At 39.8% G+C, this 25,386-nt stretch overlaps 1 protein-coding gene across 3 annotated transcripts in view; it reads right to left on the bottom strand.

Annotated features, from left to right (window-relative positions):
• LOC140483658 (uncharacterized) overlaps positions 1 to 25,386 on the bottom strand; it is a 97,420-nt gene that overhangs the window by 24,303 nt on the left and 47,731 nt on the right. Inside the window, exons 17-23 of one of the 3 annotated variants that reach the window (XM_072582028.1) lie at positions 22,136 to 22,535; positions 13,866 to 14,024; positions 13,313 to 13,349; positions 11,980 to 12,265; positions 6,292 to 6,488; positions 2,298 to 3,621; positions 1,956 to 2,136 (exon numbers count right to left, since the gene is read on the bottom strand). In XM_072582028.1, coding sequence (XP_072438129.1) covers positions 1,956 to 2,136; positions 2,298 to 3,621; positions 6,292 to 6,488; positions 11,980 to 12,265; positions 13,313 to 13,349; positions 13,866 to 14,024; positions 22,136 to 22,535 — 2,584 coding nt within the window. Of the gene's footprint in view, positions 1 to 1,955; positions 2,137 to 2,297; positions 3,622 to 6,291; positions 6,489 to 11,979; positions 12,266 to 13,300; positions 13,350 to 13,865; positions 14,025 to 22,135; positions 22,536 to 25,386 lie in introns of all 3 variants that reach the window. The other 2 variants (XM_072582020.1, XM_072582011.1) reach the window with 2 other exon arrangements.

The following is a 25,386-nucleotide window of genomic DNA, read 5'->3' on the forward strand; positions in this document are numbered from 1 at the left end:
GCCTCTATTCATAGCTAAAGTACTCCGTCCCAGGCAACATCCTGATGAATCACTTCTGCATTCCTTCCAGTGCAATCATATTCTTTCAATAGTGTGGTGACACAGTACCCTAGCTGTGGCTGAAACAAATTCTTGTATAGCTCCAATGTAACCTTCCTGGTCTTATAATCTAAATTTCAACTGATAAAAGTAACCTGTATGCCTTATTAACTACACTATTAATCTGCCTGTTGCCTTTACGGACCTGTGGACAAATACCCAAAGATCTCTCTATTCCAAAGAGCTTTTGTGTCCTGCCATTCACTGAGTACTCTCTCTCGTCTTGTTACTTCACACTTGTCACCTCACACTTACCATGTTTCAATTCCCTCTGCCACTGATTAGATTCCTTACAGTATGGAAACAGTCCAGAATGACCCTCCAAACAGTAACCCAACCAGACCCATTCCCCTACCCTATATTTACCCTAGCTAATGCACCTAACACCATAGGCAATTAAGCATGACCAATTCACCTGGTCTGCACATCTTTGGACTGCGGAAGGAAACCGGAGCACTCAGAAGAAACCCTCTCAGACACGGGGAGGACGTGCAAACTCCACAAAGACAAAACCTGGGTCCCTGGTACTGTGAGGAAGCAGTGCTAACCACTGAGCCACCGTGCCGCCCATCCGACCAATTTGTTTATATCCTCCTGTAGTCTAAGATATTCTTCCTTTCTGTCAACCACCGGCTAATCTTTGTGTCACTCGGAAACTTATTTGTCAAACGCCTCATGTTTTCATCTATATAGTTATTTGTATTGCAAACAAAAAGGGACCATTCACTCCCTCCTCTTTGCTCTTCTAATTGCTTTCATGGGATCCCCCTGCAATTTGTATAATTCTTTATAGCCTCCATTGATTTTCTTCCTTTGTACCTGTTACACTTCTCTCTTTTACTTCTTATCCAGTCATGAATATATCTAGATACCTAGGGTACTCTGAGCTTGTTGCTCCTATATTTCACTCTGAAGAGAAAATGTTGGGCCAGTACTTGTTCTCCAAAAGCTTTTTTGAACAAATTCCACTGTTCTGTGTAGATTTACCCTCAAGTAGATGTTTCCCAGTCTACTTTTTCAGATTTTGCTTTATTTTCATAAATTCATTCAGAGATGTGGGCTTTGCTGTATTTATTGCCCATCTCGAATTGCCAGTTCAGTTGGATCCCCTCTCAATGTTCTCAACTCAATGAATACAGGCTGAGTCAAAGTACTCTGCCCTCATACAACAAACCTGTCAACCCAGATATCAGTCTGCTGAATCTTCGCTTACCTCCCACTGTGGCAAGTATTTTTTTTCCCAGCAAAGAGACCAAACTTGCATACAGTACTCCAGGTTTAGTCTCACCAAAGCCCTACATAGCTGCAGTAAGACATCCTTGCTCCTATACTCAAACACTTTGGCAAAAAAGGCCAAGTCACTGAATCCTGGAGATTATCACCAGAATCTTAACCAGACCAGCAATGTGGTTCCAGCAAGTCAGCAGCTCGATATTCTATAAGGAGCCTGAAGCTCAGCCTCCCACAAGCCTTTCCACCATTGACAATGTATATGTGAAGAGTGTGATAGAATGTTTTCCATCTCCTGGATAAGTGTAGCTCCAACAGCATTCAAGAAGGTTGACATCATCCAGGAAAGGATTCTCTCTACCAGCTTAAGCATTTGCACGCTACACCACCAATGCAGCATAGCAGCAGTATGTACCTTCTATAAAAAGTTCTGGAATTTCATCCCAAAGGTGCGAGTTTCAAAACACAGATTACAGTACATGAAGCAGCTCAACATCACGTTCTCAAGGGCAAGTATGTAAAGAAGGCTGGCTTTCCCAGGGACACACATAGCTTATTCAGTAATTTAAAACAAGCAAAACTAATCCATAAGTGAACTCAGTATTATTTTTGAAAATCAGACGAACCTGTTGGGAGTAACCAAAATATGAAACATCAGCATTTGATTCTGGAGCCTGTATGGATAGCTTTGCATCAGTTCTCTGACACGGACTCAACGTGGATTGAGTGAAGTATGCAGAGGACATGCCCAATTGTGCTTCTTGAATTTCAGGTGTTGTATGTAGTTGATCATGTGTTGGAGACACACTAAAGAAAGATATGGCATCAGTACAAACAAGAAAACCAAGTCTACAATGTCTACTCTATTTTAAATATTTATTTGTTAAAATGTGCAAACATACCCTGAAGCAATTATCAAAATAATACATCTGATTATCATTAAATGTTGTAAGAGTATCCTCTTTTACCTTGCACTCAGATACTCAGTTCTAGCATCCAGTTGCTTAATTCTTTCAAGTTGCACTTCATCTTCCACCCATTGGTCTTGTTGCTTAGATAGTGATAACTGTTCACCCAGATGCTGAGTCCTACTCCATTTTTTATCCTCCACACACAAGCTTTGTTGTTCAGGTACTGATAACTGTTCAACTACATGCTGAGTTTCACCACTCAGATACGCAGTCCTAATCAGTTGCTCTTTTTCATCTTCCACACACTGGTTCTGTTGTTCAGATGTAGATAACTGCTCACCCATGTGCGGAGTCTCATCACCCAGATTCACAGTCCTACTCCGTTGCTGTTCTTCATTTTCCACACTCTGCTTCTGTTGTTCAGATATCGATAATTGTTCAACCACATGCGGAGTCTCATCATTCAGATACTGTGTCCTACTCAGTTGCTCTTCATCTTCCACGTATTGATCTTGTTGCTCAGGCAGTGTTAACTGTTCAACCACATGCAGAATCTCATCATTCAGATGCTGAGTCCTACTCGGTTGCTCTTCATCTTCCGTGTATTGATCTTGTTGTTCAGGTATTGATAACTGTTCAACCACATGCTGAGTCCTACTCAATGGCTCTTCATCTTCCACGTATTGGTCTTGTTGCTTAGGCAGTGTTAACTGTTCAACCACATGCGGAGTCTCATCATTCAGATGCTGTGTCCTACTCAGTTGCTCTTCATCTTCCACATATTGATCTTGATGTTCAGGTATTAATAACTGTTCAACCACATGAGGAGTCTCATCATTCAGATGCTGAGTCCTACTCGGTTGCTCTTCATCTTTCATGTATTGATCTTGTTGTTCAGGTATTGATAACTGTTCAACCACATGCTGAGTCCCACTCAATGGTTCTTCATCTTCCACGTATTGGTCTTGTTGCTTAGGCAGTGTTAACTGTTCAACCACATGCGGAGTCTCATCATTCAGATGCTGTGTCCTACTCGGTTGCTCTTCATCTTCCGTGCATTGATCTCGTTGTTCAGGTATTGATAATTGTTCAACCACATGCGGAGTCTCATCATTCAGATGCTCAGTCCTACTAGATTTCTTTCCATACCCCACGTCTTGTTCCCCAAGTATTGACACCTTTTCACAAGGATAGCCCTGATGTTCAGTTTTGTTCATTCGCTCTTGATTTCCCACACATTTCTCTTGCTCATCAGGGAATGACACCTTATCACTTGATTGCTCAACTGAAACTTGCTCCATGGTTAGGTGCGGTTTATCAGCTTCTGCTGTAGCCAGGTGGAGTTGCAAGGAGTCACCATGATTCTCCTTTGTTTCATTGTCTGGAAGTAAAATCATAAGCTGTTAACACTGAGCTCTGAGCAAGGGTCACTTGACCAGAAATGTTAACTCTTACTTCTCTCCACAAATGCGGCCAGACCTGCTGAGCTTTGCCAGTTGTTTCTGTTTTTGTTTCTGATTTACAGCATCTGCAGTTCTTTCTGTTTTTAACAGTTAACATTTCCCTGCACCAACATTTTCAGTACTGGAAATACTGCCAGGAATACTAAGTAGTGAATTCAGCAGTTAAAAAAAAAGCACTTAAAAGGTTAATCACTTTTTGTGATCTTAAATGCATTATGTCATTTAATTCCAAATTTAAAAACAATTATTTTAAGTACTTTAAGTATTTTAAGGGGCAGCACAGTGGCTCAGTGGTTAGCACTGCTGCCTCATAGCACCAGGGTCCCAGGTTTGATTCCAGACTCGAGCGACTGTCTGTGTGGAGTTTGCACATTCTCCCCTTGGCTGCGTGGGTTTCCTCCAGTTTCCTCCCACAATCCAAAGTGTGCAGGTCAGGTGGATTGGCCATGCAAAATTGCCCATAGTGTTAGGTGCATTAGTCAGACGGAAATGGGTCTGAGTGGGTTACTCTTCAGAGGGTCGGTGTGGACTGGTTGGACCGAAGGGCCTGTTTCCACACTGTAGGGAATCTAATCTAAAATTATGAGGAAATTGCTTTACAAAACAAATTAAAATAAATAGCATCTACTTTTATCAGAACTACACTCTGCTCTTAAACATATATCCATGCAGTCACTAACTCTAATTATAATATCTGCCTCTAAATTACTGTTATCTTAAAACTCGGCCTTTGGGGGTGATACTAAATGAATATTTTTGCATCAGTATTTAATGTGGAAAAGGATATGGAAGATATAGACTGTAGGGAAATAGATGGTGACATCTTGCAAAATGTCCAGGTTACAGAGGAGGAAGTGCTGGATGTCTTGAAACTGTTAAAGGTAGATAAATCCCCAGGACCTGATCAGGTGTACCCGAGAACTCTATGGGAAGCTAGAGAAGTGATTGCTGGGCCTCTTGCTGAGATATTTGTATCATCGATAGTCACAGGTGAGGTGCTGGAAGACTGGAGGTTGGCAAACGTGGTGCCACTGTTTAAGAAGGGTGGTAAGGACAAGCCAGGGACAAGTCAGTGAGCCTGACCTCGGTGGTGGGCAAGTTGTTGGAGGGAATCCTGAGGGACAGGATGTACATGTATTTGGAAAGACAAGGACTGATTCGGGATAGTCAACATGGCTTTGTGCGTGGGAAATTATGTCTCACAAACTTGATTGAGTTTTTTGAAGAAGTAACAAAGATGATTGATGAGGGCAAAGCAGTAGATGTGATCTATGTGGACTTCAGTAAGGTGTTTGACAAGGTTCCCCATGGGAGACTGATTAGCAAGGTTAGATCTCATGGAATACAGGGAGAACTAGCCATTTGAATACAGAACTGGCTCAAAGGTAGAAGACAGAGGGTGGTGGTGGAGGGTTGTTTTTCAGACTGGAGGCCTGTGACCAGTGGAGTGTCACAAGGATCGGTGGTGGGTCCTCTACTTTTTGTCATTTACATAAATGATTTGGATGCGAGCATAAGAGGTACAGTTAGTAAGTTTGCAGATGACACCAAAATTGGAGGTGTAGTGGACAGCAAAGAGGGCTACCTCAGATTACAACAGGACCTGGACCAGATGGGCCAATGGGCCTAGAATTGGCAGATGGAGTTTAATTCAGATAAATGAGAGGTGCTGCATTTTGGGAAAGCAAATCTTAGCAGGATTTATACACTTAATGGTAAGGTCCTAGGGAGTGTTGCTGAACAAAGCGACCTTGGAGTGCAGGTTCATAGCTCCTTGAAAGTGGAGTCGCAGGTAGGTAGGATAGTGAAGGTGGCGTTTGGTATGCTTTCCTTTATTGGTCAGAGTATTGAGTACAGGAGTTGGGAGGTCATTTTGCGGCTGTAGAGGACATTGGTTAGGCCACTGTTGGAATATTGCGTGCAATTCTGGTCTCCTTCCTATTGGAAAGATGTTGTGAAACTTGAAAGGGTTCAGAAAAGATTTACAAGGATGTTGCCAGGGTTGGAGGAACTGAGCTACAGGGAGAGGCCGAACAGGCTGGGGCTGTTTTCCCTGGAGAGTCGGAGGCTGAGGGGTGACCTTATAGAGGTTCACAAAATTATGAGGGGCATGGATAGGATAAATAGACAGTCTTTTCCCTGGGGTCGGGGAGTCCAGAACTAAAGGGCATAGGTTTAGGGTGAGAGGGGAAAGATATAATAGAGACCTAAGGGGCAACGTTTTCACACAGAGGGTGGTACGTGTATGGAATGAGCTGCCAGAGGATGTGGTGGATGCTGGTACAATTGCAACATTTAAGAGGCATTTGGATGGGTATATGAATAGGAAGGATTTGGAGGAATATGGGCCAGGTGCTGGCAGGTGGGACTAGATTGGGTTGGGATATCTGGTCGGCATGGATGGGTTGGACCAAAGGGTCTGTTTCCATGCTGTACATCTCTACGACTCTATATGCATACAACTGAAAACATTGCTACAAAGAACCAGTGATGTCTCAGACAAGCAAGTTTCTGGTTAACTTCAATACACATCTTTTAGAAGAAGATACATATTTAACTAATATAGGTTCTTTGTATACTTTGCTTACCATAATTTGACTTCTGCAATGTTGTTTCAGATGGTTCTGTAGAGTTCTGTACAGATCTACTCTCTGGAATAGGACACACCTTTTTAGAATGGCTTCTAGAAGTGGTTTTACTGAGGTTGGGTTTTGGTTTTAAAAATCTGCATCTTTTCATGACTTGGTTTGTCTGTGAACTCGTCTGCTCAGTGACTGAAGAGCTACTAATAAAAGAAACATTCTTTTTAGTATCAGCCCAGATGAAAATAAGTTTTTAAAATTATCACTTAAAATATAATTTTGAATAATTTCTACGCAGTGAGAAATCTAGATGAAAGCCCAAAATTGGAAAATAAGCATTCTAAGCATACAACATTTTAAAAACATTGGAAGAATGAAATGGGAACAGCAGCAGATCCAATAATAGAGAAAAGATGATCATGAAACAGAACCAATATGCGTGAAGGTTAGTGACAGTAGAGGTAGTTTACAAGTTCGACAATAGTAGTAAACTCAGAGTTTTAAGTAAGAAATAACTAAAGCTTATTACAAAGTCAATTAATTAAATGTGAAGAACTTGATTCTCCCCACAGGCTGGGCAAATCAATTGACAAAGGTGGTCTGGAAGATGAACTTCTAAAATGTTTTCTCGACAGCTTCCTGCAACAGCATCTTGTGGGTTCAACAATTTAAGATCTGGTATGGTGTGATAAGACAGAGTAATCAGTAATGTTATAGTAAAGGATCCTCTCGGGAAAAAATTATTCAAGTACAATTGACTTCCATATGAACACACAAGTTTGTATCTTGAATTTTTTAAAAAACTCGTAAAATCTTTTTAAAAACTGACTAACTTAGCATAAGAGGCATGGTTTATGTGTAAGTAGGTTTAAAAATAATAACATATAAAGATATTATTCAAAACTTCAAACAAAAGAATTGTTCTATTGAAACAACAAAACCTCACTGCGAAAGTTTTATCTGAGGCTTAAGTTAAGGATAACATTAGAGTCTTTAAAAAAAACGTTTATAATGTTGTAGTGAACAGTCAAATTAGGGCTACTGCAAAGTTTATCACACGAAAAGGCAGAAGCAGAGTTAACGAAGAATATAAAGAATATAAAAATGGGTTGTAAGACCTTTCATAAGTATATAAAAGGTACCGAAAGTAAATAATGGATCCTTAAAGGCAGAGATAGGAGAAATTATCATGGGGAATTTGGAAATGCCAGAGATAATGAACAAATGGATGCAGGTTTGCTCGATGACCTTCTCCTGCGTGTCTCTGTTTGGCTTATCCTAGGATGGATGTGTTATCCCAGTCGAAGTGGTGCCCTTCCTTATCTGTATGTAAGGATACTAGTAAGAGAGGGTCACTAGTATCTCTCTCTCACTAGTATCTTTAGGACAGCACAGCCATCCTAGGACAAGCCAGAAACACACACAAGAATTCCTAGAAGCATGGCATTCCAACCAGAACTCTATCAACAAACACATCGCATTAGACCTCATCTACCACCCGCTGAGAAAAAGAACCGGAAATGACATCACCAACTCAAAGAAACCCAAACATATAAAGAGAAAGTAGGAATCAGCAGCAGTGCTTCACCTGGAAGCCCACTGAAGGTGTTACCTAGTATGGTGATGAAACGTCTGGAAATGAACCTTCTAGCTCAGCGAGCAAACTTACATCCACAACCTCAACCTTAGCTACAAATCTTCTCAAAACTTGATACTGAACAAATATTTTGTGACTTATATAACAGAGAGAGAGGATAACCAAGGGACTAATGAAAGTGAGTAACAAAAATAATATCAGCAATGAAAAGCTCTCAGAGAAAATTAATATTCTAAAAATTGACACATCCCAGTATCTTAGTTCAGGATTCCAAAAGAGGTAATTGCAGAGATAGTGGTTATGACTTTCCGAACTTCTTTATATTCTAGAACAGTCACAACAGATGGAATCCAATATTGAGGAAATCTTTACAATACATTTTGAAAATTGCAGTACCATCAGACAGACCATGGATGGCAGTTTGTACACTGTAACTAATGGAGTGCCATAAGGCTCAGCACTGAGGTTTCCACAATTATAATCTATCATTAATGACTTGGACAGAGAGACAGAGGAACATATTCAAGTTTACACATGATAAGCAAACCATAAATGTAAACTTTGAGGAAGGTACAAAGAGGCTGCAAAGAGATATGTGCAGGTAAAGTGAATTGGCAACAACTAAAGGGCATAGGGACATAAGCAGATCATTCAGTCAACCAAGCCTGGCACACCATTCATTAGAATCATGGCTAATTGAATACTTCAATGCATTTTTTCCCATCCAAATTACCCTGGTAATCAGAAATTTATCAATCTCTACATTTAAGATACTCAAAGACTGAGCTTTCAAAAAATTTGAAAAATTCAAAACCATGAGTAAAAAAAATTTCTTATCAGACACCTTAGTGGCATTCCCATTATTTTTAAATTATGCACCTCTAGTTCTATACTGTCCCATCTATCCTGTCTGCAGATTATAAAATAGTGAAGTGTGAGGTCCTTTAGAACAAGAAAGCAGATAGAACATAAAACAGAAAGCGGCCCTTCAGCCACCATGTCTGTGCCGACTATGATGCTATTGTAAACTAATCCCATCCACTTTCACATGGTCAGTAACTCTTTATTCTTTGTTTTGTCTAAATGCCTCTTAATTTTTGCCAACGTTTATGCTCCTACCACGTCCCTGGGCAGTACATTCCAGGCAGCTATCATCATCGGTGTCAAAAAACAACTTTCCTCACACATCACCTCGAAACTTTGCTCCTCTCACTTTAAACCTATGCTCCCTAGTACTTAACATTTCTAGCCAGAGAAAAAGACTCAGACTATCCATTCTATCCATGCCTCTCATAATTTGATATACTTCTAGCAAATCATCTCTAAGCCTCTGACGCTCTAGTGAAAACAATCCAAGTTTGTCAAACCTCCACTTACAGGTAATACATTGCAATTCAGGCAACATCCTGGTAAAACTCTTCTGCTCCCTCTCCAGAGCCTACATGTCCCTCCTATAATGCAGTGACCAGAACTGCACACAGGATCTCAAATGTGGCCTGACGAAAGTCTTATATAGTTGCAACATGACTTTTATATTCATATGGCAGACCATATGCCTTCTTTCTTGTTATCCACTTATGTCACTCTCGGGGAGCTATGGTGTTGAACTCCAAGGTCCCTCTGCACATCAATGTTCCTAAGAGTCGCCCATTTACTAGATATGTTCCTCTTGCATTTGACCTTCCAAAATGCACCACCTCACACTTGTCTGGATTAAACTCCATCTGCTATTTCTCTGCCTAACTTTCCATATCCTGCTGCATGTTTTTGAAAAGTTTGAAACCTTTAAATAATAATGCTTGGAGAGACTTGATTGCCATAGATGGAAAACAAAATTAACATGCAGATACAGCAACCATTAGCAACACAATGGCACATTGGCTTGGATCGCAAGCAGATTACAATATGTGAACAAGGAAACCTTGCTACAATTCTATAGGGCTTTCGTGAGACCACACTTGGAATATAATGTACAGTTTTATCTCCATATCTAAGACTGGATATATTTGTCTTGGATGTGGTAAAGCCAATGTTAATTACACAGGTACCTGAAATGAAAGACCTGTCCACTGATGAGAGGCTGAGTAAACTGGGCCTACTTAACATTATAGAAAAGCCTCCAGAAATGTGTCACCACACGTCTGCACAAGTTGACTAAAAAATATCAAAATATAAAAAGATTCTGAAAAGGTTTTAAAGAGTAGACACAGAGATTGTTTCCCCAGTTGGTCAATATACAGTCTCTGGAACATGATCTCAGGATAAGGGATCAATACATGAGAAACAAGTCAAGGAAAAATTTCATTTCATGTATTGTGGACCCCTCCACTGTGATGAAGGTGTACTGTACCTTTAAGAGAGTTAAAAGCTAGCACCTGACAAGATATAATGTAACATTTGGTCGAACAACTCGATTAGCTGGTTGCCTGAAGACGACAAAACAAATTCAAATTAAGTCAGTTTAAATTATATCTAAAAAATAACCAAACTCCAATCAAGTTTGAATTTAGCATATTGACAATCTTAAAAGCCAATGACACAATCCGATGCTTTGGGAGCATACGACTGGAGAAAATTGAATAGTTGGAAGAAGAACTGCCAAGACACCAGTATCTGCAGACTGTGCGGAGAATAGCTCTCTTAAAGGTACCTTTATCAATTAGTAACCTGTGAAACAGAAATCCCCAAGACGACGATGACCAAGGAAGTTATTAAGAGAAGATTCGACATCTGGCTGGTTTTGAAAATTTGAATTTTGGTAAATCTTTGGCCACTGTTGGAATATTGCATGCAATTCTGGTCTCCTTCCTATCGGAAAGATGTTGTGAAACCTGAAAAGGGTTCAGAGAAGATTTACAAGAATGTTGCCAGGGTTGGAGGATTTGAGCTATAGGGAGAGGCTAAATAGGCTGGGGCTATTTTCCCTGGAGCGTCAGAGGCTGAGGGGTGACCTTATAGAGGTTTACAAAATTATGAGGGGCATGGTTCGGGTAAATAGGCAAGTCTTTTCTCTGGGGTCAGGGAATCCAGAACTAGAGGGCATAGGTTTAGGGTGAGAGGGGAAAGATATAAAAGAGACCTCAGGGGCAACTTTTCCACACAGAGGGTGGTACGTGTATGGAATGAGCTGCCAGAGTGGGGGAGGCTGGTACAATTGCAACATTTAAGAGGCATTTGGATGGGTATATGAATGGGAAGGGTTTGGAGGGATATGGGCCAGGTGCAGGCAGGTGGGACTAGATTGGGTTGGGATACCTGGTCGGCATGGATGGACTGGACCAAAGAGTTTATTTCCATGCTGTATATCTCTATGACTCTATGACAAGTATTATAGAAGGGAAAGTAAAAGATAGATTTAGAGCAAGGAGTTGTAAATAGTTGTTAGTTAATTATTCTCTGTTATACTTTAAGAAATAAAGTTGTTACTTTTTACTTTAAATAGTTCTTGGCCGCTCGAATTTTCAGATTACTGCACGGGATAAACCTTTTCTGTGCTGCTGGTTTAAATTAAGCAGGAGGGTTTACCCTGTGTCATAACACTACCCAGGAAGGTGATGGATGCTCCATCATTAAGTAAGTTCCAGGTTTGGGTAGATCTCTCAGGGATTTAATACTCAGGGAGCAGGGAGGAAACTGAAGTTTAAATAAAAGGCTGATTGCACTAATGGAATATTAGACTCAAGTGGCCATATGATCTACTTGAACATCTATTTCTTTTGTTCTTAAAGAACAGAAGAAAGCATAGGTAGATCAAGAATTTAATACTGTGAATGAAAACTGAATTCTAAATACTTGTGGATTGGTGAAAGAAGGAAAGATTGAAGTAATAGGAACTCATAACTGATATCTAGGGAAAGGACCGGCGCAAGACACAGAGGAAGGAAGAATATGTAGCAAGGTACATTTCAAGCTATGAAACTATATGAGTTAGGGTCTATTATCCATTGCTTCAAATTCACTATTAAATTTTAAATCAAGTCTGAAGCATTGACATGACAGTACATTCATCCTTTTATGAAGCATGAGAGAAACATTATGAATCACAATTCATGGAACAAGTAATTTATCCTTCACAACCACAACATCAGTGACCTCACCTAACAGTAGCATTGTGAGAATCTTCTTTAGGAAGAGTAAGTTCTTCCAAATCAAATCCATCCTTCACATTCTTCTCTGTTGGAATATGTTGCTCACCAAGTCTGCTAGATTCAGTGCATACATCAGTTACATCAGGTGCAGTGTCATGCTCTATAATCGGCATAGGAGGAGGATCACTACCAAGGATAGTTTCCTGCTCCAAGTTCTTCTGATCCACATAGCTTACATTTGCGCACACAGCATCTTGTAAATCATCACAAGGCTCTGTATCAGGATATTCCTCTTCTAAAAGGGCAACAACACAGATTTAAAATTTACATTACTACAGGAGAACTCCTCTGCTTATTAAGTATTTGGTGACATCAAACATATTTTTCTGGAATGCATTTCTAATGTTGTCACACAGTAACCAGAATAATTCTTAGCTTAATACCAATTGTTTATACAGAATAGCTGTTGGCTATTCATAAGAATCAAACATTTAATAAAATCTGTGCCCAGTCTTAAATTACAAGTTAAAACAATGTTAAAAGGAGAACTCACAACACTTCATAAGCATTGAGCACTCTAGCCTGAAAACAAACCAGGCCACAAAATATCCAGTTCTCACTAGAATCTAGCAATGACTATGTCATCATCATATAATGTGATTTTAAATATTCCTAGAGACTCCTTTGCAAACACACAATATAGTTTTGTCAAACAATATTTTCAAACTCTTTATCAGAATGCTTGATAGACATTTAACTCTTCAGTATTCGGAGATACTGAACGTAATAACATTAAGAGACTATAATAAAATTGCAACAGCATCAATTGATAGGAAGAATGCATTCTACTAAACGAGAATCAGAAATACACTGCTTTTGTTAGTCATACTCTGACGCACATAAAAGAAAAATACCCTAAGGAGTAAGTTCAATTCTGAAACTGTGACAGAAGTTTATCTGACAGCCACACGCAGTAAGGACAGCGATAGTGAGTTGGGGCTCATTTGTTCAGCTACAGGGTTGGCATAGCTCTTCAAACAGTCACAGTATTAGCATTCCACTTCCAAAAAATTAGACAGTACTGGCAGGTTGTAATGGAATCAGTTAGCAAAACCAGAGGGTATTCTAATTTCTATATTTAATCTGACCAATTGGAAGTTCAAGCCATTTGTATGGATGTGAGTTCAATTACTCTTAAATACTTTATTTATTATTAGTAATGATTCAAAGAAATGCCTCAAAGTCTAAATCTCAAATTGAAATTTGTGATGTTGATTATTCAATAATAATTTCCAACATTAATGGAATAAAAGTATTTAAAATTAATTACCATGTATCTTACCTTGACTTGTATCTTCATTTGCAATTTCAATAACCTCCTGTGAAAAGATGAACATTAATGTTCAATGTTCTGGTAAAAAAACATTAGTTTTAAAAGATCAGTTGAATGTATAGTAATTATTCAGTTTACTACATTTGGAATTCTAAAATACTTGATATTGTAAGAATACAAATTAGAATATATTCATGCACAATGAATAATATAATTGATGCCATTAGGACGAGAACCGACAATATAATTTAAAATAGTCAACACAAGAATATTCATTAACTTCCATATTTAGGCATTTTTACAGATTTCTAAAATACCAAGTACTATTCACAAATATGGATTTGCACCTTCCATTTTTACAAATATGAAACACAAGAGAAATCAAAAAATTGATTAGCCTGATGTTGAATATTACATTTTTAAACCTAACTTTAACTTTGCTTTCCCTACAAATTATTCACTCAAGAGCACAGGAAGCATAAATTATATTCCTTAAATTCCAACTCTATTATCAAAAACAGTCCTGTAGTAAACAATTATTGAAACAAAATACTTAACTTACAACAAAAAGTTCAATCTGATCAGTAGTTGCTGGATTGTAATCTTCTTCTGGAGCTAAGCTGCATGACTGACTGGGCTCACTTCTATCAGGTGACTCATGGAGTGCCTGTTCAGTTTCACTTTCATAGTTCTTGTCTGAGACATTAACTGCTATTTCAAGCTGTGAGATAAATGGGAGTATTAAGACAGAAATAAAAACTTTCCAAATAAAACATTTCAAAATTTGCATTTCTTTTCTAGGGTTAGGTCCTAGTCTAGTGTACAATACCACCCACCAGCAAGAACTGGCCAACATTAAGGCTTGCAGTGCTAGTCTCAACCAACATTTGTGCCACATCATGTTATACAATGATCATCTCCAGCAAGGGAGAATCTAAAAATATTCACTTGATGTTCAATGGCATTACCATTGCTGAATCCCCCACTATCAACATTTTGGTGCTTAGCATCAACCAGAAACTGAACCTGAATAACTATATAAATGCTGCGGCTACAAGAACAGGTCAGAGGCTAGGAATTCTGTGGTGAGTAAAATACAGAAAATAGGAGCAGGAGCAGGCCTTTTAGCCCATAAGTCCCACTTCATCATTCAACATGTTCATGGCTGACTCCGACCTCGATGCCATACTTCTACTCTCTCTCTCTCAATTCCCCCGATACCTATTGCCTCTACAAATCAATCTATTTCTTTCTTAAATCAATAATGGTCTTCTGTGATAGTGAATTTGACAGGTTCACCACCGTCCTAGAGTCATAGAGATGTACAGCATGGAAACAGACCCTTCGGTCCAACCCATCCATGCCAACCAGACCCAATCTAGTCCCACCTGCCAGCACCCGACCCACATCCTTCTAAACCCTTCCTATTCATATACCCATCCAAATGCCTTTTGGATGTTGCAATTGTACCAGCCTCCACCACATCCTCTGGCAGCTCATTCCATACACGTACCACCCTCTGCGTGAAAAAGTTGCCCCTTAGGTCTCTTTTATAGCTTTCCCCTCTCACCCTAAACCGATGCCCTCTAGTTCTGGACTCCCCCACCACAGGGAAGGATCTTGGTCTATTTATCTAAAATCTGTATAAGGTCACCCCTCAACCTCTGACACTCCAGGGAAAACAGCCCCAGCCTGTTCAGCCCCTCCCTGTAGCTCAAATCCTTCAATCCTGGCAACATCCTTGTAAATCTTTTCTGAACCCTTTCAAGCTTTGCAACATCTTTCCAATAGGAAGGAGACCAGAATTGCACGCAATATTGCAAAAGTGGCCTAACCAATGTCCTGTAGCCGCAACATGACCTCCCAACTCCTGTACTCAATACTCTGACCAATAAAGGAAAGCATACAAATGCCTTCTTCACTATCCTATCTACCTGCGACTCCACTTTCAAGGAGCTATGAACCTGCAGTCCAAGGTCTCTTTGTTCACCAACGCTCCCTAGGAACCTTACCATTAAGTGTATAAGTCCTGCTAAGATTTGCTTTCCCAAAATGCAGCACTTCGCATTTATCTGAATTAAACTCCATCTGCCACTTCTCAGCCCATTAGCTCATCTGGTCCAGATCCTGTTGTAATGTGAGGTAACCCTCTTCACTGTTTACTACACCTCCAATTTTGGTGTCATCTGCAAACTTACTAACTGCATCTCTTATGCTCGCATCCAAATCATTTGGCCTCATCTCAAATCAAAATTGCCTTTGCATATATTCTTTTTGGATAGGGGGAAAATAATTCCTGCTTTCAGTCTGTCAGTCCTGTCAGAATTTTCAATGAGTTTCTTCCCTTCACCCCCAACTCAATCTTTTCAACTCCAGTCAGTACAGGCCTTGTTGACCCAATTTCTCCTTATACAACACAGCTGTTTTCCAAGGAATCAGTCTGGTGAACCTTCATTTTATTTCTTCTAAGGCAAAAATATTTCTTCTTAAGGAGAGAGACCAAAACAAGGTGCAACTGCAGCTGAAGTTTTGCACAAAGGCCACGTAGAGCTGCAGTAAGACTTTTGGCCCTATACTCAAACCCTCTCACAATGAAGGCTAACCTTCCATTTGTCTCCCCAACAGCTCGCTACATGACCATGTTTGCTTTCAGTGACTGGTGTACAAGGACATCCACATCCCTTTGCACACCAACATTTCAAAACCTATCACCATTTAATTAATAATTTGCCTGTTCTTCCTACCGAAGAGGACAACTTCAGAATTTCCATGTTATATTATACTGAATTTGCCATGCATATGATCACTTACTCAATTTGTATATATCACCCTGAAGTCAATCGAAATCCTCTTCATCAGTCTCAATCTTAATTCCGGACTCCCCAAATTCTATCCACTATCGACAAGGCGCAAATCAAGACTGCAATGAAATACTCTCCACTTGCCTAGTTGGGTGCAGTTCCAACAACACACAAGTTCAATACCATCAGGAGTGATACTTGATTGGCACCCCACCTACCACACTAAATATTCACTCCCTCCACTCATGCAGCAATACATAATCTCCAAAATGCACAGCGACAATTCATCTTTGACAGCACATTCCAAATCAAACTCTCTACCACTCAGGAGGAAAGATAAACAGATGCACAGGAACGAGACTATTGACAAGGTCCCTTCCAAGTCACAAACCATTCGGAGAGGGAACTATACTATACTTCCTTCATTGTTGTGGAGTCAAATTCTGGGACTCCCTTCCACAAACACTATGGGTGTACCTACTATCAAACGGACTTCAGTAGCTCAAGAAGGCTACTCACCATGACCCTCTCATGGATAATTAGGAATGGGCAATTAATGTTGGCCTAGCTAGTGGTGTGCCTATTATCTGAAAGAATGAAAACAGTAAGGTGTTTTGTGAAAATCAGCAAGAAAACATTAGTAAGTATTTTAAGATAATTGAATTAAAGTAAAATGCATTGATAAAAAATGCTTAATTTCACGCATTGTTTTATTTAAGAGAATAAAAATTAACTTGCTGGAGAAATTTTTATGCAATTCAAGCACTACAGTGAGTTTGTTCAGAGGGGATGGGTGTAAACTCATGTCGATGGCTCCCAGTTTAGTAAATTCCTACTTTCAGCAGCACCAAAAATGGATAGCTGCAAATGTAGGTCAAGGTGCTTCGCCAAATCAAGGTTAGAAAGGGAGAGAAGGTAAATTATAGAATTAGGGCAGAACAAGAATTAAAAAGATTTTCCCTGGAGCTTCGGAGGCTGAGGGGTGACCTTATAGAGGTTTACAAAATCATGAGGGGCATGGATAGGATAAATAGACAAAGTCTTTTCCCTAGGGTTGGGGAGTCCAGAACTAGAGGGCACAGGTTTAGGGTGAGAGGGGAAAGATATAAAAGAAACCTAAGGGGCAACTTCTTCACGTAGAGGGTGGCATGTGTATGGAATGAGCTGCCAGAGGAAGAGGTGGAGGCTCATACAATTGCAACATTTAAAAGGTATTTGGATGAGTGTATGAGTAGGAAGGGTTTGGAAAGATATGTGCTAGGTGCTGGCAGGTAGGACTTAATTGGGTTGGGATATCTGGTCGGCATGGACGGGTTGGACCGAAGGGTCTGTTTCCGTGCTATATACCTCTATGACTCTGTGAGTCTAGGTGTGGAGCTCTTCATAAGACATCTTTACACTTTTACTCAATTCCTTTTGTAATAAAAGCCAGTATACCATTTGCCACCTTAAATTGCTTGCTGTACCTTCATGTCAATTTTCCGTAACTCATGACCAAGGATACTTGGGTCTCTTTGAACTTAATCGCTTCCCAGTCACTTACCATTTAAGCAGTACACTGAAATTTCTATTGTCCTACCAGAGTGGCTAACCTTTCATTTTTTTCGCATTGTATTCCATCTTCAAATTTTTTGCCACCCATTTAGTCTGTTCTTACAACTTGTACTTCTACCTAGTTTGAGTCATTTGCAAACTTGGAAATATTGCAATTAATTCCTACATCCAAATTAGTGATATAGATTGTGAATTATTAGGGGTTCAAGCACTGTTCCATGCAGTACCTTACTAGTCACAGTGTACTAACCCAAAAATAACTGTATATTTCTGCTGTCTGTTTTCTGTCCACGGTCTATATGAGCATAATTCTCACACCCCATCCAACGTGCTCTAATTACATTTACTACTCTCTTGCGTGGAACATTATCAACAGCTTTCTGAAACCTAAATATACCACATCCATTGGATTTACCCTCCTTTACTTCACTCGTGACATGCAGGTGTGTGAAACATATTTCTCTTTTGTACATCCATGTTGACTCCACCAACCAAACATTTTCTAAGTATACTTTTATCACATCTTTTATTATAGATTCTAGCATGTTGCCTATGGGTGATGTTAGACTAACAGGTCTGTCTTTCCCAGTTTTCTTTCTCTCTTCTTTCTTTAACTGTGGGGTTGCTTTTGTAACCTTCCAATCTTCTGGAACCAGTCCAGAATCCAGGTTTAATCAAATTTGAAATTTTGACTACCAATGCATCAACTATCTTTACAACCACTTCTTTCAATACAGAGCTGTAGGACATCAGGTCCAGAGCATTAATCTACTTTAAAGTCTAGTAATTTCGCTACTATATTAAAAAATAACTTGTTGTTGCTTCGCCATTGTCTTACCAGACCGTAGGTAAGACAATTGTCTTACCAAACCATCTGCTCTCTCATTAGAGACAGAAGCAATTGGTGGTGATTTAACCTGAGGGCCAGCAGGGAAGAGGTTGAGAAGGAGGGTCCTTCATGGTAACTCAAACCAGTGATGGGAATTCAACCCACACTGCTCTGTAAACCAACGATCCAGCCAACTGAGCTAAACTGATTCTCTTGCCATGCCTTGCTTGCTTCAAATTCTCATTAATAAGAGTTTTTTTAGGTTATTATAAGGAGTTACTGACAGCGAACAGTAGGTTCCAAAGTATGCAAGTGATTTCATTTGAAAACCATTCAGCCTTACAGGCCTTACTAATGCCGATGATACAAAGATAGGTAGGAAGGTAAATTGTGAAGAGAACATAAGGAGACTGCAAAAGGATATAAGTGAATGTGGGAAAGAAATGAGCACCGGTGTATAATGTGGGAAATGTAACTTGTCCACTTTGGAAGGGAAAATAGAAAAGCAATATATTATTAAAGTGGAAATAGTTTACAGATCTCCAAGTTACAGAGGGATCATGAATGATTAATGTTCAAGTACAGCAAGTGGTTAGAGATGAGTAGAATTTTGTATGTTATTACAAGTGGAATGGCTCATAAAGTTTAGTGATACTTTGTTGTACTGAAAACAAAAACTGTGGAGATCACAGCAGGTCAGGCAGCATCCATGGAGAGAAAGCAAGCTAACATTTCAAATCTAGATGATTCTTCATTAGTATATTGGGAATCAGTATATTTAGTATTTTGGTCTTCAGAACACTCTTCCTCAGCATGATGGAGGTAGAGCCATTGAATATTTTTAAGACAGAGTTAAGTAGATTTTTGTCTAACGAAAGAGACAAAAGGATAGCCAGGAAAATGGATTGAGGCTGCGACTGAATCAACTATAATCTTACTGAATGGCAAAAGAAGCTCAAGGGACCAAATGGCCTACACCTGCTAATTTGTATATTTCTATGTTCGCTTCATTGAACTCTTGAGGCTGGGAGACCTCGTATTGAGCTGTCCCAAAGATTTGCCCAGCTTTCCAGCAGTGAGACACACAAGGTAGCTAAGCTGTTCCAAACCCCTTGACCTTGATGTTTCCACACAACTACATGACTGAGATTAGGGATCAACATAGGGGCATCAAATTGTCTAGCTTTAAGTAAACAACGTTGATGCTGCGGTACACCGCATATTGTGTAAAGAACTGACAAATTATTTAGCTGAAAGAGAAGTAAATGTGACACAAACATTTTATTCCTGTGGCTCATTTTAAACATTTTGTTGTACCTCTTATTAGCTTATTTCATGTTTCTGGTCCATTGGCCTCACCAAAGTGTTTTTGTGCAGTGGCATTAAATTGTGTCAAATGTGGCATAAACCATGAAAAATCATCCTTGACCTTTTTATCTTTTTTAAATATAGTCATACAGCTGCACAACACAAAAATAGACCCTTTGTTTCAATTTGTTCATGCCGACAAGATGTCCTAAATTAATCTAGTCCCATTTGCCAGCATTTGGCCCATATCCTTCTAAACCCTTCCTATTCATATACCCATCCAGATGCCCTTTAAATGTTATAATTGTACCAGCTTCCTCCACTTCCTCTGGCAGCTCATTCCATACAATCACCACCCTTTGTGTGAAAAGGTTACCCCTTAGGTCCCTTTTAAATCTTTCCCCTTTCACCTTAAACCTCTAGTTTTGGACTTCCCCACCGCTGGGAAAGTACCTTGTCTATTTACCATATCCATCCCCCTCATGATTTTATAAAGCACTATAAAGGTCACCCCCCAGCCTCTGTCACTCCAGCTGCAGTCTATTCAGCCTCTCCCTATAGCTGAAAACCTCCAACCCTGGCAACATCTTTGTAAATCTTTTCTAAACCCTTTCAACTTTCACAACATCCTTCCTATAGCAGGGAGATCAGAATTAAATGCGGTATTTCAATAGTGGCCTAACCAATGTACTGTACAGCTGCAACATGACCTCCCAACTCCTGTAAACAATACTCTGACCAATAAAGGAAAGCATACCAAACACCTTCTTCCCATCATATCCACTTGCGACTCCACTTTCAAGGAGCTATGAACCTGCACTCCAAGGTCTCTTTGTTCAGCAACACTCCCCCTATGACCTTACCATTAAGTGTATAAGTCCTGCTAAGATTTGCTTTCCCAAAATGCAGCACTTCACATTTATCTAAATTAAACTCCATCTGCCACTTCTCAGCCCACTGGCCCATCTGATCAAGATCCCGTTGTAATCTGAGGTAATCTTCTTTGCTGTCCACTGCACCTCCAATTCCGGTGTCATCTGCAAACTTACTAACTAACACCGACAGAAGTGTACACAGATTTGGCCTCCTTATCTGAGGAAGATTATACCATAGACAGAATTCATCAAGAAGGTTCATCAAACTAATTTTTAAGATAGGGGAAATTGTCCTATGAGTAGAACGCCTCACTTCCGCCTCGGAACACTTCAACCCCAGGGCATCAATGTGGACTTCAACAGCTTCCTCATTTCCCCTTCCCCCACCTCATCTAGTTTCAAACTTCCAGCTCAGTTACTGCCTCCTTGACTTGTCCGACCTGCCTATCTTCTTTTCCACCTATCCACTCCACCCTCTCCTCCTTGACCTATCACCTTCATCTCCTCCCCCACTCACCCATTGTACTCTATGCTACTCTCTCCCCACCCCACCCTCCTCTAGCTTATCTCTCCACGCTTCAGGCTCACTGCCTTTATTCCTGATGAAGGGCTTTTGCCCGAAACGTCGATTTCGCTGCTCGTTGGATGCTGCCTGAACTGCTGTGCTCTTCCAGCACCACTAATCCAGTATTTGGTTTTCAGCATCTGCAGTCATTGTTTTTACCTTAAAGATTAGATAAGACAAGCCCTACTTTCTCTGCAGTTTAGAATAATGAGAACTGACTGTGTTCAAACATGTGAAATCGACAGAGATGATGTAGAAAGTATGTTTCCCCTGGAGGGTAAAGGCACTTCAAGCAGAGGATACTGTCTCAGAATAAAGGACTGGACAATTAGGACTGAGATGAGGAGGAACCTTTCCACTCGGATGATGAATCTTTGGAATCCTCTGCCCAGAGGTTTGTACAAGGTCAGTGCTGAGTACATAACAGACTGAGATTTTTAGACTTGCACAGATTGAGAACATCAAGGGATACAGGTATGGTGCAAGAAAATAGTTTTGACGTTCAATTTCATCAAATTCAAGCATAATTTCATCAAATGGATAACGAGGCTTGAATGGCTGAAGGACTTAGTCCTGCCCCCTTTTTCTTATGCTGTTAAAAGGAATTCTGCCACTGAACAGAGTGTGTAAGAAAAGAAAAGAGCGATGTGAATTTGTAACAATTCTGAATAAAACATTTGGACTAATATCTACCACAGTCCAAAACACTACTAGTTACACAATAGAAAGAAATGGCAAACATGATGGTTAGTAAGAGCAGCCAGATACACTAAAATACTATTCTTAACTACACAATAGTCACGACTTTGCATCTACAAAACAAATCGTAGATACTTCAACTCAGAAAGCACAGCCATGCAGTGATTTAAACAGCACATTTCCAAGCATTTAGCACTATACCTCTTCCATGGTTTCCTCAACTTCAGTATGAACAGGTTCAGGAGATCGTAAGCTGATTGGCACAAAAGCTGGAACTTTGTTGACCTCTTCAGGATTGATGAGATAGACATCATCCTCTTCTACTGGCTCAGGTTCATCATCATCATCGTCATCTTCCTGGGATGCTCTCAAGGTCACAAGTTTCGCTTTTGAAATTCCCTGACCTTTCCCAACATTCTTAGTTACAATCTCTTTCTTACTCAAGCTTTTGCTGAGTCTGGGTTTAGTTTTTTGAGACCGTGCACGTCTACTCCTGCTTTTATCCTCATTTTCTGCCTCAGGTAATAATGGAGAAGAAGCTGATGGTTTATGTTCTGCTGAAGATTTATAAAATGCTGTTGGTCTGGGCTGCCTTCCAGACCTACAAAAGAAAAGGAGTTTTACTTTTTTGGGTTTTAAGCAACAGTATCTAAAACATATTTTAATATAATCAATGGCCTGGTAAAATCAACCAAAACTGAAGATAATATTGTGTCTGCATTGCTAGATCCACTAATTAATTTTGTTTACTGCAATATAAACCACTTATGCTGTATTTTGAACAACACTACTTCAGATAACATTCATGTTTCAAATGTTCACCAGAAATATTAGTTACCCTTACATCACTGAAGCACTGTAATTAATTTGAAGTTTTTTTTCCAAAAAGGAAGCTACTAGTATAAGACCAGAAGTGAATTAGATGTACTGACAATATTCTTTTCTCTTTAATGAAGGACTGCAGCAAAAGTGATTGGAATGCTCCTAGATCTCAAGAGTGTCTTTTTAAATTCAGTAACGGGACATGGTGACATTGCTTGGGCGGATATTTATTGCCCATCCCTAGTTGTCCTCGGGAAGGTGATGGTGAGCTGCATTCTTGAACTGCTGCAGTCCTTGTGCTGTAGATAGATTCACAATGCCACAAGGGAGGGAATTCATGGATTTTGATCCATGCTTGGAAGGGAATTTGCAGGTGGTGGTGATTCCATGTATTTGCTATCAACGGCCTTCTAGATGGGAATTGTCATGGGTTTAGAAGATGCTGTTTAAGGAGCTTTGCTGAATTTTTGCAGTGCATCTTGTAGATTGTAAACACTGCTGCTAAAGTGGGTTGATTTGCTTTGGATGGTGTCAAGCTTAAGCTGTCCCCATCCAGACAAGTGGGAAGAATTCCATCACACTCCTGACTTATGCCTTGTAGATAATGGTCAGGCTTTGGGGAGTCAGGAAAACGTTTCTCTGCTGCAGGATTTCCAGCCTCTCACATGCTCTTGTTGCTGTTATATTTATAGTGTTGATCCAGTTCAGTTTCTGGTCAATAGTAAACCCTAAGAAATTGACAGATGGTAACGCCATTGAATGACCACCTCCAACAAGAAATGATGGTTAGATTCTCTCTTGTTGGAGATGGTCATTGCCTGGCACTTGTGAAGCATGAATGTTATTTGCCACTTTAGCCCAAGCCTGAATATTTTCCAGATCTTGCTGCATTTGGACATGGTTTGTTTCAGTATCTGAGGAGTTGCAAATGGTGCTGGACTTTGCATAATCAACGGTGAGGTTTGTTGATTAATCAGCTTAAGATGAGACAGGAATAAGTAATGATCTCATAGCCAGAGATCCTCTTGGAAGAAGCAATCACAGTATGGTTGAATTTAGAATATGGATAGAAATGTCAAGATAAATTCCAATACCAAGTTCCTGTGCTTAAACAGAGGAGACCACAACAGGATGAGGGAGGAGTTGGCTAAACTAGACTGGGAGCAAAGACTTTATGGTGGGACAGTCGACAAACAGTGGAGGACTTTCAAAGCAATTTTTACAAGTGTTCAGCAGAAGTACAGGCCAGTGAAAAGGAGGAACTGTAGGAAAAGGGGTAGTCGGCCATGAGTATCTAAGGAAATAAGGAATGCTATCAAACTAAAAGAGAAGGCATACGAAGTGGCAAAGACCAGCGGGAAACAAAAAGACTGGGAAAACTTTAAAGGTCAACAGAAAACTACAAAAAGAACTACAAAGAAGAGTAAAATAGATTATGAGAGTAAACTAACTCAGAATATAAAGATAGATAGAAAAAGTTTCTGTAAATATATAAACTGAAAAAGAGTGGCTAAGGTAAACACTGGTCCGTTACAGGATGAGAAGGGGCATTTAGTAATGGGATATGAGGAAATGGCCAAGGCATTGAACAGGTATTTTGTGTCAGCCTTCACAGCGGAGGACACAAATCACAAGGAAATGAAGGTAGGTGAAGACCTGGAAATAATCATTATCATGAAAGAGGTAATGTTGGGCAAGCTAATCAACCTAAAAGGTAGACAAGTCTCCTGGCCCTGATGGAATGCATCCCAGGGTACTAAAAGAGATGGAGGGAGAGATAGCAAATGCACTTGTGGTAATTTCCAAAATTCGCTGGACTCTGGCAGTTCCAGCAGATTGGCATCACATTTGCCATTTTCCACTGTTTAAAAAATGGAGGGAGACAAAAAATGGGAAATTATAGACCAGTTAGCTTAGCTTTTGTAGTGGGGAAAATGCTTGAATCTTTTATTAAAGGAAGAAATAGCAAGACATCAAGATTGAAATTGTCCCATTGGGCAGATGCAGCATGTGTTTATGAAGGGCAGGTAAAGCTTAACTAATATACTGGAATTCCACAATGGCATTATGAGCACAATGGACAACAGCGATCCAGTAAATGTGGTGTATATAGATTTCCAAAAGGCATTTGATAAGGTGCTGCATAAAACAAAGATGCACAGCATTACAGACAATGTATTATTATAGAGTTTTGGTTAACTAATAGAAAGCAAAGAGTGGGAATAAATGAGTGTTTTTCTAGTTGGCAATCGGTGACTAGTGATATTCCTCAGGGAACAGTTTTGGGACCACAATCATTCATAATTTACACACAAGATTTGGAATTGGGGGACCCTGTATAGTGTGGCAAAGTTTGCAGGTGATACTAAGATGAGTGGTAGAGCAAAGTGTGCACAGGATTGTGAAACTTTGCAAAGGCACATAGATAATTTGAATGAGTAAGCAAAGGCAGATGGAATAAATGTCAAGTCATCCATTTTGGTAGGAATAACAGTAAAAAGGACTATTATTTGAATGGTAAAATGAATTGCAGCATGCTGCTGTTCAAGGGGATTTGGATGCCCTTGTGCATGAATCATGTTGGTCTGCAGGTACAACAGGTAATTAAGAAGGCAACTAGAATTTTGCCT

Source organism: Chiloscyllium punctatum, chromosome 2 (genome assembly GCF_047496795.1).
Source record: "Chiloscyllium punctatum isolate Juve2018m chromosome 2, sChiPun1.3, whole genome shotgun sequence".
Taxonomy (NCBI): Eukaryota; Metazoa; Chordata; class Chondrichthyes; order Orectolobiformes; family Hemiscylliidae; genus Chiloscyllium; species Chiloscyllium punctatum.